Source organism: Mauremys reevesii, linkage group 22, assembly GCF_016161935.1.
Source record: "Mauremys reevesii isolate NIE-2019 linkage group 22, ASM1616193v1, whole genome shotgun sequence".
Classification (NCBI taxonomy): domain Eukaryota; kingdom Metazoa; phylum Chordata; order Testudines; family Geoemydidae; genus Mauremys; species Mauremys reevesii.
This window is the reverse complement of record NC_052644.1, coordinates 8,561,599-8,576,399: the sequence shown is the minus strand read 5'-3', so window position 1 is coordinate 8,576,399 and position 14,801 is coordinate 8,561,599. Positions and strand designations below refer to the sequence as shown.

General features: G+C 50.1%; 1 protein-coding gene across 1 annotated transcript in view; it reads right to left on the bottom strand.

Annotated features, from left to right (window-relative positions):
* LOC120388133 overlaps positions 1-14,801 on the bottom strand; it is a 736,578-nt gene that overhangs the window by 530,008 nt on the left and 191,769 nt on the right. The window contains 2 exon segments of the mRNA XM_039509761.1: positions 480-506; positions 14,202-14,531. Coding sequence (XP_039365695.1) covers positions 480-506; positions 14,202-14,531 — 357 coding nt within the window.

Here is a 14,801-nt window from a genome sequence, read left to right as displayed (position 1 = left end):
GCTGAGATGATACAAGTCTAACAATAACTAAAGACAAAATATCTGTTGGGGGAGATCCTATACCAGGGTAAATCTGGGGTCACCTCAGACTGACACACCTGAAACAGCCGCTGCCAGAGCCAAAATTTCAATCAGCCTTACTGGGCAAGGGTGAGCCCTTCGGATGCTGGATGGCTGGGGATTTCCACCGGTATCCAACAGCCAGAATGCAATGCACTCTGCCACACAGCCCGCCTTGTTAACAAATCACTGGTGGGGAAACTAGGACACGTAGTGAGGAAGTGATGGGCTGAGACCATGAGGGGAGTCTGGTGGAGGCAGGATTTGAACCCAGGTCTCCAGTCCTAAATTTGAATGACTAGGTTAAATAACCTTAATTTATCCCTACCTCACCCCAATTTTTGAGAGAGCTGCACCCTGCAGCATGCACCCCACACATACAGACAGACTCCACACCCTCTGCCTATGTTTGTATTTACCTGTCATAGGGAATCCTGTCATGGAAGCTGAAAGAAAGCAAAGAGATGAGGTTAGTGTTTGTCTTTATGGCTGGACACCTTGGGAATCTCCAAACATTGGCTGACGTAAGCCGTAGCCTGAGTGAGCTCTCACCTCCCATCTCTTGATGCACTGAGAGAAAAGACTCAGCTGCATATTGTATTTCAGTGACCTATCTACTGCCTTTCAAGGAGGTGGACTGACCCTCCTGCCTCTCCTGTCATCGTCGGTCACATCTACACAGAAGTGCTGTAGCTGCAGAGCTGCCACTGTGCCACTGTAATGTTTCCAGTACAGAAGAGCCCTAAGTAGCCGGGAAAACACAAGTCCTGGTGGGCGACGTCACAACCAGTATAACCCCTTTGGGGTTTAGAGAGCATGGCCCCTTTAAATCTTTTTCCCAGGCGGGAGGGGGAGAGTAAGAAAAAAGGAGGGAAACTCCAGGGGGCAAGGGTGGAGCTCCAGGGAGAGAGGGAGAGGCAGCACGGCTGGCCCTGGAGAAGGGAGCAGGAGAACCTGCCTGAGGCCTGAGGAGGACAGGCCCGATCGGGGACAGCCTAGGACAGGAGCCAGGAGCAGCCCTGTGCCAGGGAAGAATCGCCGGAGAAGGACAGGCCAGAGCTGGATCCAGTATCACGGCTGCCCAGAGCTGCGAGTACTGGGGCTTGTGACTCTGCATTGGGAACAAGGAGGGAGGCTGCTAGCTAGTTAAGTGGGGAGATGGTCGCTCTGTGGGGCTTTGCACAGAGCGGCAGAAGAGGGCACCGGAGGGGTTTGCTGGGGAGAGTTCACTGGCGCCGAAGACGACCAGGAGCACCCAAGACTCACCACCGGACTGGAACTTTGCTCAGGCCTCCTGAACTCTGTGTGCAGATACATTGCTCAGTGTCTGCCCTTCCAGACTGTGCTATCACTGGGCCCGTGGGGTTTTGGTTTGAATGCAGCCCTGTTTTACTGCTCCCCCTACATTTCCCCTTGTTGTTTGTTATATCCATTCTACTTTTCCTGTTGGGTGGGTGTGTTCACTCTGCGGGGTTTGGAACAGGTGCCCCTGGGGTGGAGGTGATTTCTCTTGCTGCATTCCTGCACACGCTGTCTCTTGGCCAGAGCTGCCTGCAGAGCAGACTCCATCTTGGCCACGAGGGTGCTAAAGTTACACTTGGTGGCCCGAACGGGGAAATTGCAGTACACACACATATACCCACACCCCTGTGTTGTGCACCCTGGGCTCTTCTTCACAGAGCAAAGAAACTCCTGAGTGACTTTCATCTCAGTAAAAAAAAAAAATGGAGAGAGGATTATTAGAAGACCTGTGCCGAGGGGCATGAATCCCAGTAACCAAAGCTGTGCTGGTGGCGGGGTCCAAGAAGAGATGGAACCAAATGAAATTGAGGAAAGCCTAGATGCAGCTGAAATACTGGGGAGGATAAAGGTCCACACCCGTATTTACAACCGCAAAGTGCAGGGCATGGTAGCACTATGTACACACTCAAAGGAAGCAGATCTTGATAAAGTGCCCAAAGAGGTGAAAGTAGAAGGTATCTCCTGGACAATTCTCGGGGCAGAGCAGTCCCCTCCTAGTGTGCCTGTGTCACTTGAGGTAGATTCTTTAGTGCAGAAATTGCAAGCTCTGATGGTAGAGGAGAAGCGGACAAGAGAAGAATTAATTTTAGCATTAGGAGGGGCTCCAACACCTGCAGCACCCAGCCTGGTGGGATGGGCCAAAGAGCTGGGAAACGCTCTCAAAGATGCATTGAAGCCGGTATATGAAAGTGCTCCATATAAGCGGCTACGTTCATTCTCAGGGGTGTCACCTGTACCCTCAGGGGAGAATGATTATGACACCTGGAGGGATTTTACGGTGCTACTTGTCCAAGAGTGGGAATGCTCTGATGCTGAGAAGCGGAAATGTGTGCTTGAGAGTCTGAAGGGACCTGCCATGCGAATTATCCAAGCCCTGAAAGACTCACAACCAACTGCCACAGTGCAAGATTATTTAACTGCTCTTGAGAGTGTCTACGGTGCTACTGATAGCAGTGAAGACCTGTATTATCGTTTCCGCCATACCTATCAGGAGCCCCACGAACAATTGTCTGATTTCATCAGGAGACTAGAGGATTTGCTACAGCAGGTAGTGCGGAAGGCGGGCATCCCCACCAAGTGCATTGATTTCGCTAGGTTGGACCAAATCCTCCGGGGCACCCGACAAGATGGGTTGATGTTATGGCGACTGCAGCTGAGGGAGCGGGCCCAAAACCCACCCCCATTCCACAAGCTAATTCGAGAGATACGTGAGGAGGAGGAGCGATTGTTGCAAGTGGATGCAGTGGTGCAGCCGAAGATGGCAGGGAGTCACACCACCGCAGTGCTTGAAGAGATGGAAGATGCCCCATCAGTGGCAGCAGCACTGAGAGATTTGACCCGAGAAGTGGCCATGATGAAGGCTCAGGGACATACTGTGCCATCCTCAAGAGGGGAGAGTAGCAGGAGGAGTGATGGCCAGCGAGAAGGTTGCTGTTATAACTGTGGAAGAGATGGTCACTATGCCTTGGACTGTCAAAATAAGACAGATCATGCAAGGGTATCTCAGAGATTGCAGCAGACCATTAGGAGGTTTCAGGGAAACACCAACAGGGCTTGGGGAAGGAGCAACCCAAGACCCTGAAATTCCAAGGCTCCCCAGAAAAAACCACAAACACAGGCTACCCACGTGGGCTGATAGGCCCCCAAGCTATAGTACCTGTTCGTATAGAAGGACGATTGTGTGAGGCATTGCTGGACAGCGGATCACAGGTCACCATACTTTGTGAATCTTACTACAGAGAACACCTGCAGCATTTACCCGTGTGCCCCTGTCTGGCCTGACAGTCTGGGGAATTGGCTGTGACTCCTGCCCCTATCGGGGATATAGCCTGTTAAATGTTCAGTTTCCAAAAACGTTGCGGGGGTAAACCAGGAAATAGAAACTTTGGCACTGGTCTGCCCAGATCCAAAGGGAAGAGAGTATGCACCTTTAATCCTAGGGACAAATGCAAACCTGTTCCAGAGATTGGCGTGGAAATGCCGTGAGATGGCAGGGAACAACTATCTGCAGGAGCTGCCAATGCACGCTTTATGTAAAGCCGCATACCAGCGAGCAAGGGGGCCCCCATCCCAAGAGAGGACCAAGGCTAGACCTTTTGGGAGGGATAGTTTCCAGTTTGGGGATTCCCCCATTCCTGCTGAGTGGAAGGACCGCCTGTCTGAGAAGTTAGTCAAGAGGAAGGCTGTTTTCTCTATGCACGAATGGGATGTTGGGTGTGCACATGATGTGGAGCACCATATCCAAATGCAGGATGGTCGGCCTTTTCGAGAGAGGTCAAGACGATTAGCCCCCGCTGATATTGAAGATGTGAGGCAGCACCTACAGGAACTGGTTCAAGCAGGTATCATTGAGGAATCCAGGAGCCCCTACGCATCGCCGATCGTCGTAGTACGAAAGAAAAGTGGAAAGGTGCGAATGTGCGTCGACTATCGCACTCTGAACCGGCGGACGATCCCTGACCAATACACAATGCCCCGGGTGGATTACGCTTTGGATAGCCTGAATGGTAGCTGCTGGTTCTCTGTCCTTGACCTCCACAGTGGATACTATCAAGTGCCCATGGCACCCAGGGACCGGGAGAAAACAGCATTCATCTGCCCTTTAGGATTTTACCAATCGCATGCCTCAAGGAGTATCTGGAGCTCCAGCCACATTTCAGCGACTCATGGAGCGGGTGGTAAGGGACATGCACCTGTTGGAGTGTCTGGTATACCTGGATGACATTATAGTGTTCGGGCGCACTTTAGAAGAACACGAGACTCGGCTGTGCAAAGTCCTGGATCGTTTGGAACAGGCTGGCCTCAAGTTATCCTTAGACAAGTGCATCTTCTGCCAGACATCTGTGCGGTATGTGGGACACATAGGCCTGGTCTACACTACGCGTTTAAACCGGTTTTAGGAGCGTAAAACCGATTTAACGCCACAACCGTCCACACTAGGAGGCACCTTATATCGATTTTAATGGCTCTTTAAACCGGTTTCTGTACCTCCCTAACGAGAGGAGTAATGCTAGTATCGATATTACCATATCGGATTAGGGTTAGTGTGGCCGCTGATCGACGGTATTGGCCTCCGGGCGGTATCCCACAGTGCACCAGTGACCGCTCTGGACAGCATTCTGAACTCGGATGCAGTGGCCAGGTAGACAGGAAAAGCCCCGCAAACTTTTGAATATTTCCTGTTTACCCAGCGTGGAGCTCTGATCAGCACGGGTGGTGATGCAGTTAATCAGTGATCGCTGTAAGGGCAGGCAAATCTGTTCTATCAGCGCTCCGTTACAGAAGAGGACATTCAAAATCATTTTTTAAATATCTCCAGACAGATGCCATAGCAGGGACTCAGCGCACTGCTGCGTGACAAGCGTAACGGAAAGCCAAAGAATCAAATGGACGCTCATGGACTGGAGGACTCAAGCTATCCCACAGTTCCTGCAGTCTCTGAAAAGCATTTGCATTCTTGGCTGAGCTCCAAATGCTTCTAGGGTCAAAAACAGTGTCGCGGTGGGTCAGGGCATAGCTCGGCAATTTACGCACCCCCCCCACCCCCAGAAGTGAAAGGGAAAACAATCCTCTCTTGACTCTTTTACATGTCACCCTATCTTTAATGAATGCTGCAGATAGACGCGATGGTGCAGCACTCAACACCAACATCCTTGCTCCCCCCACGCTATGGCTGACTGATGGTACAATACGACTGGTATCCGTCCTCGTCATCAGCCTATTGGCACATGGGGCAGTGCAAAAGGACTGGTAACCATGATGACCAGCATCTGTTAGGTCGATCAAGGGCGCCTGGTCCTAATTTTTCATGGTAGATGGTGCAATATGGCTGATAACCATCGTCATCATAGAAACAGGGGGCTGAGCTCCATCAGCCCCCACCCTTCATGTGTAAAGAAAAGATTCAAGTGCCCCTGAACTAGCAGAGGGATGCTGGGCTCCTCTCCTACACACTCCTTACTGTCCTGTCTGGACTATCATAGCAGCTGGAGGCTGCCTTCCACTCATATCTCACTAACAAATCACTGTGTCTTATTCCTGCATTCTTTATTACTTCATCACACAAGTGGGGGGACAATGCTACGGTAGCCCAGGAAGGCTGAGGGAAGAACGGAATCAACAGGTGGGGTTGTTCCAGGAGCACCCCCTGTGAATAGAATACAGCTCATAATTTCTGCAGGATCTGACACAGAGCAGCTGTGCTCTTTGGTTCTATGATACAGTGGTTCTCTAGTACACTTGCCCATATTCTAGGCAGGACTGATTCTATTTTTAGATACCAAAAAGGAGGAATTGACTCAGGGAGTCATTCCCAATTTTAACTTTGCGCCCCTGGCTAAGAGCAGCCAGGGCACTTATGACAGCAGCAAATGGAACAGTGCAAAAGGACTGGTAGCCACAATCATCTTATTACCAATTTATGGTATGGTAGATGGTACAATATGGCTGATAACCATCCCTGCTATCATGCAAAAGCAAAAGCATGCTGCTGTGTAGCGCTGCTGAATCGCCTCTGTGAGCGGCATCTAGTACACATACGGTGACAGTCACAAAAGGCTAAACAGGCTCCATGATTGCCATGCTATGGCATCTTCCAGGGCAATCCAGGGAAAAAAGGCATGAAATGCTTGTCTGCCGTTGCTTTCCCAGCGGAAGGAGTGACTGACGACATTTACCCAGAACCACCCGCGACAATGATTTTTGCCGCATCAGGCACTGGGATCTCAACCCGGAAATTCAAAGGGGCGGGGGAGGTGGGGGAGGCTGCGGGAACTATGGGATAGCTACGGAGTAGCTACACACAGTGCAATTCTCCAGAAATCGACGCTAGCCTCGGACCGTGGACGCACACCACTGATTTAATGTGTTTAGTGTGGCCGCGCACACTCGATTTTATAAAATCTGTTTTACAAAACCGGTTTATGCAAATTCGGAATAGTCCCGTAGTGTAGACGTACCCATAGTGTCTGCAGATGGTATAGCTACAGACCCAGAGACGGTGAAGGCGGTAACTACCTGGCCGAGGCCCACAACTCTCAAGGAATTAAGGTCGTTTCTAGGATTCTGTGGCTATTACCGCAAGTTTATCAAGAATTTTTCGCACATCGTACATGCACTCACAGAGCTCACCAAGGGATACCCCCTGCCCACAAATAAGAAGAAGGGGAACTCACCTCGCCATAAATACTTCAATGTGGGTGCACCTTTTGGAAAACGGTGGACTGCTGAGTGTGAAGAAGCTTTCCATAAAATCATTCAACAGCTCACGCAAGCACCTGTTTTGGTGTACGCTGATCCCACTCAGCCGTATGAACTTCATGTTGATGCAAGCTACACTGGTTTAGGCGCTGTCCTTTATCAAGAGCGTGAGGGCAAACTCCGACCGGTAGCATTTGCAAGTCGAGGTCTCACACCGCCTGAGAGAAACTACCCTGCACATCAAGTGGAGTTCCTGGCATTGAAATGGGCCATCACAGAGAGGTTCCATGACTACCTCTATGGGGCCAAGTTCACTGTAAAAACTGATAATAATCCTTTGACATACATCAAGACCACAGCAAAATTATCCGTAGCAGGGCACCGGTGGTTAGCGGCACTCTCTGCCTATGATTTCACTCTGCAGTATCGACCCGGTCGAACAAACATGGATGCAGATGCCTTGTCTCGGCAGCCTCACTCTAAGGATTTATTACCCAATGATCAGATGAATGTGAGGACCTCTGAACTGAGAGATTTATGCCAACGGGTATCCATTGTGGAGGAAAAATCCACAGCCAATGGAGAACGAGCAATTGACTGTCGGGGTGCACCACCAGAAGCCATACCCATAGCCTACTCAAGTTTTACTAGAGTACAGGACCCACAGCTGTCCAAACTGGAGGATCGAGAGGTGGAGCATGCCCAGCGAGCTGATCCACGGATGAAGGACATCCTTTATGCATTGGAAAGGGGAAAAGATCCCAGGGCTATTCGACCGAGTCACCCAGAGGAGGCCCTTTTGCTGAAAGAATGGGATCGCTTATTGGTTCAGGATGGACGACTTTACCGAGGGCAGAAGCATCCTCAGAGGCCTCACCATAAGCAGTTGGTGCTACCACAAAAGTACCGGCAAGGTGTGTTAGAGGCCTGCCACGATTGAATGGGGCATCTGGGAATTGAGCGATTGGAGGCCCTAGTTAAGGCAAGATTCTTTTGGCCCCGAATGGGGCCTGACATCGCCCACCATATTCGCACCTGCACCAGATGTATCCAATGAAAGACTCTGCCTAAGCAAGCGGCTCACCTTGTCAGCATCACGAGTTCTGCACCCATGGAGCTTGTCTTTATGGACTTTCTGTCATTAGAGCCTGACCGCCGGGGTACTGCAAATATCTTGGTGGTCACTGACCATTTTACTCGTTATGCCCAGGCTTATCCCACCAAAGATCAAAAAGCTACCACGGTTGCCAAGATCCTGTGGGAAAAGTTCTTCGTCCACTATGGGTTGCCCGCCAGATTACACTCAGATCAGGGACGGGATTTTGAAAGTCGGTTAATAAAAGAACTTTGTAAGATCATGGGGATAAAAAAATCACGCACCACCCCTTATCATTTCCAAGGGGATCCACTACCAGAACGATTCAACCGCACACTACTGAACATGCTGGGAACTCTGGAGCCTCTGCAGAAAAAATACTGGAGCCAGCACGTGGAGCATTTGGTACATGCATATAACTGCACTCGACACGATGCAACTGGGTTCACACCATATATGTTAATGTTTGGTCGAGAGGCCCGGTTGCCGATCAGTCTCTGTTTTGGAGTGTCTTCAGATGGGGCACTCCCCAAACCATACTTGGGGTATGTGACTCGCTTAAGAGATCAACTGAAAGAGGCTTATCGAATAGCGACGCAAGCAGCTGGTCACCAGAATCAAAAGAATAAAACCCGATATGATCAGCGAGTGAGGCAACAGGAGATTCGGGTTGGTGACCGAGTTTTGGCCCGAAATCTCGGACTACAGGGGAAACACAAAATTGCAGATCGTTGGGAGTCACACCCGTACATTATAGAGAAGAAACTTGGGGATCTACCAGTGTATTGCATACGTCCTGAGGGCAGTCGCGGCCCCACCAAAACTCTCCACCGGAATCATCTCTTACCTATAGGACAAGTATTGTTTCCCTGTGAGGATATTTCCACAGATTATGAGACTCCCGGCGCTGCAAGTCAGACGCGGTCCCAACGACGGAAATATACCTGTCCTCTGCAAACACTCAGCTCCTCAGAGAGTGAGGATGAAATAGAGTTTGGTGAACATCCAGTTGGGAATGCCCCAACCCTAATGGATCCTTTTGTTGTCACGCAAAGAGATGGTGAAGGGGAAGAACCCACACTGAGCACTCCCGAGGCCTCACTGTCCCAAGCTGTGGAGACCCCCCAAGAACATGATGAGGAAGGCTCAGTGCAGGCAGAGAACCCTGTACCCCAAACAGCCACTTCAAACCTAGATGCACTCGAATTTGTGCCTCAAGGTCCCATCATCTTGCCTCCATGTCCAGTGCTGTCATCTCAGCCAACACCCGACAGCCAGCATAGACGTTCCTCTAGGGAAGGGAAGCCCAGGTGTGTGCTGACGTATGATCGTTTAGGGGAACCCAGTGACCTACAGATTTCTGGGGTGCCACGGGGGACGAGCTGCCTCATGGGAAACCTGTTCCACCCCTCGGGGGCCTGTGGGATGGATGATGGGAATGCTTCTGATGAATGGGGGCCCTTGGTCTCCTGCTGGGGATCCATGGCTTAAAGTTGCCTACCTTGATGGGGACATCAAGGATTATTTCTTTGGGGGGGGAGTGTAACCCCTTTGGGGTTTAGAGAGCATGGCCCCTTTAAATCTTTTTCCCAGGCGGGAGGGGAAGAGTAAGAAAAAAGGAGGGAAACTCCAGGGGGCAAGGGTGGAGCTCCAGGGAGAGAGGGAGAGGCAGCATGGCTGGCCCTGGAGAAGGGAGCAGGAGAACCTGCCTGAGGCCTGAGGAGGACAGGCCCGATCGGGGACAGCCCAGGACAGGAGCCAGGAGCAGCCCTGTGCCAGGGAAGAATCGCCCGAGAAGAACAGGCCAGAGCTGGATCCAGGATCACGGCTGCCCAGAGCTGCGTGGGGCTGTGAGTACTGGGGCTTGTGACTCTGCATTGGGAACAAGGAGGGAGGCTGCTAGCTAGTTAAGTGGGGAGATGGTCGCTCTGTGTGGCTGTGCAGAGAGCGGCAGAAGAGGGCACCTGAGGGGTTTGCTGGGGAGAGTTCACTGGCGCTGAAGACGACCAGGAGCACCCAAGACTCACCACCGGACTGGAACTTTGCTCAGGCCTCCTGAACTCTGTGTGCACACACATTGCTCAGTGTCTGCCCTTCCAGACTGTGCTATCACTGGGCCTGTGGGGTTTTGGTTTGAATGCAGCCCTGTTTTACTTCTCCCCCTACATTTCCCCTTGTTGTTTTTCTCCTCTCAGTCCTCTGTAAATAAATATCTCCCTTGTTATATCCATTCTACTTTTCCTGTTGGGTGTGTGTGTTCACTCTGCGGGGTTTAGAACAGGTGCCCCTGGGGTGGAGGGGATTTCTCCTGCTGCATTCCTGCGCACGCCTTCTCTTGGCCAGAGCTGCCTGCAAAGCAGACTCCATCTTGGCCACGAGGGCACTAAAGTTACACCAGTGACACTGTACCAGCCCTTCCAAACTGAGCCACCTACTTTCACACTGCCTGCACCTCTGAAGGACCCCTGCTCCCCTCAGGCCTGGCTCCCCCCGAACCTGGAGTTTGACAGCCCCACATGCTGTCTAATGCAGTGCTAAACTGTATTATACTGCTCAGCCACTAGGTGGTGATGTGTGTAAAATACAGTAATTCCTCACTTAACGTTGTCGTTATGGTCCTGAAAAATGCGACTTTAAGCAAAACAATGTTAAGCGAATCCAATTTCCCCATAAGAATTAATGTAAATAGGGGGGGATCAGGTTCCAGGGAAAAAAAATTTCGCCAGACAAAAGGCATTATATACATTATAAACAATTTTAAACAAGCAATTTAATACAGGTATTAAACAGGCTGGCAGCCCCCCCATCAGCTCCCCTACTCCCCCCAGCGCCTCCCATGCGCCGGCGGCCCCCAGGGATCAGCGCCTTTCCCCTACTCCCCCCACCTCCTGCCAGTGGCAATCAGCTGTCTTGTGGTGCACAGCCTCCCCCCTTCCTCCCTCCCAGTGGTTTCCCCAGAAATTGAAATTAGGGAGGATGTTCAAATTTATGGGGGGGTGTCAGAGCTGATGAGATATAAAAAAGATATGAATAAAGTAAATGTTTTGTTAGGCTAATGCAAATTTAACATAAGGATAATAGAAGTTATACCAAAACATATAACAGGTCTAGATTTCTAACATTATATAATTTTTTTTAAATGTATTTAATTTAAATTGACTTTTGAAAAGTAAGCCATCATGGGATAAGGGGAAAGTCCTCTCATGGATCAATATCTGGTTAAAAGGTGGGAAACAAAGGGTAGGAATAAATTATCAGTTTTTCAGAATAGAGAGAGATAAATAGTGGTATCCGTAAGGGGCTGGTACTGGGACCAGTACTGTTCAACATATTCATAAATGGTCTAGAAAAATAAGTAAACAGTGAGGTGGCACAGCTCAAACAGCCACTACCAAAGCCAAAATTTCAATCAGCCTTACTGGGCAAGGGTGAGCCCTTCAGATGCTGGATGGCTGGGGATTTCCACCGGTATCCAACAGCCAGAATGCCCTGCACTCTGCCACACAGCCCGCCTTGTTAACTATTCACTGGTGGGAAACTAGGACATGTAGTGAGGAAGTTGTGGAGGCCAGGAAATAATTAATAAGGATTTGAAGGGATCTTAAATGAATGTTAGTTAAGTTAGCATGAGTTAGGCTAGCTGTGACCCTAATGATGTGAGATTTGTAGAAGCAAGATAATGTGAGACAGAGTGAACTGTGTGAAAAGTCATTACGACCTTGCAATATGCAAAGAGGCTTATGTATAAACAAATGCAAATGTTTTCTTTTTACTGTCTCCAGGATTGCTAGCTATTGTCTGTAACAAAGGTATAAATGCTTGCTGTGATTGTTTACTAATTGTTTACTAATTGAGAGAGACTTTTCCGGGACAAGGGGCAACCCTGTTTCCTAGGACACTCTCTCCCTCTATTGTAATTACTAGAGAAAGAATAAAGTATATGATTTTGCTGCACCCAAAGAGAAAGCGAGAACTGAGTTTTTCTTCGACAATTTGGGGGCTCGTCCGGGATGGCAACGCCCACGGACACACAGACGGCTGCTACGGATCGTTCCCCTTTGAACCCCATGGCGCCACAATAGAGGTAAGAGACCTTTTGAAATCTCTATTGGGGTGTCGGAGGAGGACTGTCTGTGGGGACATCTGTCTCTGTTGGGCTCACGCCATCTGAACTTATTGACTGTGCAACAGGATCAAATGCAGAGTGGTATTGGGGAGAGGCCCCAATAAGGTTAGTTTATAGCAGTACTGGGAACTGATGAGTTGGCCAACAGGTAAATGCATAAGGTAATGCATAAGGTAATGCATAGGTAAATGCATTAGAATGCACCGGTGCTGAGGGGTTTTTACCGCCTCAAGAGGGGTTGTCATACCGCGTCATGGTATTGGTCCGGACCAGGTAAAGATGCATCGTGGTTAAAAAAAAAATTTAAAAGAGATAAAAAGGTTAAAAAAGGGTTAAAAAGAGAAAAAGAGGCCTTGGTGTGTGTGTGTGTGTGTGTGTGTGTGTGTGTGTGTGTGTGTGTGTGTGTGTACACCAGTGTGAGTGATCGTTATCGGAAGACGCCCAGAGTACCCTGTGAAGCGGAAGCTAATGATCAGGACTGCTCTAACGCAAGCCCGGTAACTAGTGGATCTTTAGGAGATCCGACCCACGGTGGGCTGACTCAGCCTGGCATAGTCCGGCGAGGAAGCTGCCTGGGTCTAGGAGTGTGTGAACCCATCTTCCCTCCCCTTTCCCTTCTGTGTGGGCTACTGACAATATGATTGTCTCACTGGATGCAATTAGAGTAAGCGGCGCCGTCTCCCGGAGACTAGCCGACGCTCTTTGCTGAAGGGAGGTGTAGGAGAGTCGTAGTCTTCCTTGTTAGTCTCTCCTGTGTGAGTACCCTGTAGGGAGAGATCCTCAGTTTATGATCCGCTAGCGCGGACAGGGCACCCCCCTGAGTTTGTGTGATTGGAACATGGGGGAGGGACAGTCTAAACTTTCCACCTTACCCCCTAAGGGTACCCCAGCATATTACATGTACGTACCTTATGGTCCTAAAACCTGCAGGTATTTAAATGATTGGAATCTGTACGACTGTCGGAGGGCCGAAGGGTGAAGTGTCCCTATTGCCAACTTGGAGAGAGATCACCCCCCACCCCACAAGGCCTAGAGTGTTGCCGAGGGAGTTGGGGAGCTGACCCCAAGTGGGCACAGACAAGGCTTCCTCATGCTAGAGGCCCATGGCACCGCACTAGGGCATTAGGACAAGAACAACTGCAAACGGAGACAGCCCCTGTCATAAACAGACAGTTAAGGGTAAATAACTCTTTTACCTGTAAAGGGTTAAGAAGTTCACCTAGCCTAGCTGACCCCTGACCAGAGGAAGCAATGGGGGGACAAGATTTTTCAAGAGGAAGGATGGAAGTTTTCCTTTGTCTCAGAGTCTATTAAAGTTCTGTGCCGGAGTGAAAAAGATCAAGGAATCACCCGGGGTAGTGAGTATTAGAGAAGAAATAAATAGGTTTATGTTTATTTTTTTGTGTGACTTGTTTTGTGCATTAGAGGGATAGTCAAATTGGGATTTCTTTTGTGTAGCTAAGGTTTTGCCCAGGGGAACATTCTCTGTGTTTTCAATCTGTTATCTGTGAGAGAAGCTTGTATGCTCTCTCTCAGAGGTTTTCTTTTCACCTTTCTTTCCTTAATTAAAAGTCTTCTTTTTAAGAACCTGATTAATTTTTTTCCTTCTTTTAAGATCCAAGGGGTTTGGATTGGTGTTCAACAGGAAATTGGTGGAGAAGACTCTCAAGGTTACCCAGGGAAGGGTTGCGGTACTTGGGAGGAAGAGATTTTGGAGTGGTGGCGGGGGAGACAGAGTTTCCCAAATGACTCATAAACAGCTGTTTTAAACTATTTGGGTGGTGGCAGCAACCAGATCTAAGCTGGTAATTAAGCTTAGGGGTTCTCATGCAGGTCCCCACATCTGTATCCTAAAGTTCAGAGAGCAGGTGAAACCTATGACAGACCCCTACTGACACACCCCAACCTGCAGCACAGGCCCCCTTTGGGGCCAGCACTGACATCAAGGGGAGAGCGTGAGCATCCCCTACTGAGCCCCCACACTGCTCCCTGCACCACAGGCCCAAAGAGCAACACAGGCTAATTAGGATCAGCAGAGACGGAGAGGAGACGGCTCTCTACTGGAACCCCCATATTGCTCCCTGAAGCACAGGTCTCAAGCACCTTGCTGGGGTCAGTACTGGCTGTGAGAGGACAACGCCCCGTAATGTGCTTCCCAGCCTGCTCCCTGAAACAGGCAGTGTGGTAGATGAAGGTTACCTGAGCACACAACACCGGCATTTTCTCCGTGGTTACAGTTATTCGTTCCCCAAGGCCGAGCCCCACAATCAGAGAGGGCATTTTCTGTCCCTGCGCAGTTGACGTCATCCAGCCAGATAAGGTCTGATCCTCGCCCAAATCGAGCCCCTCCTGGGGCTGATAGCGCCGTCCCACAGTCCAACTGCCTGCACACGACTCCAGCATCAGTTATGTCCCAGTCGTCATCACACACGGTTCCCCACACCTGGTTGTAAAGCACCTCGACTCTCCCAGCACAGCGACTCGAACCATTCACCAGTCGGAGCTGAGCCACTTCTGAGATGCCTGAGTCTGCATACACCCAAGGGGATAAACACTCAGGGAGGTTCCTGTGCATCTAATCTCTCGTATCACTGTGCCTCCCGCCAACGAATCTGACCGGTCTCTGCAAACAGCAACTGCCTGTCAAGGGCTCCCCACTACTGATCACGCTAATCACTTGGGAAATGTTGAACTTTGTTCACTCCCCTCCCAGCCAGCTCTCACCTAATTAGGCAGACTGGACGGCAGTCTGACCTACTGCTCCCACTAGAGCACTAAATTAAAAAGATCACCCTGGCA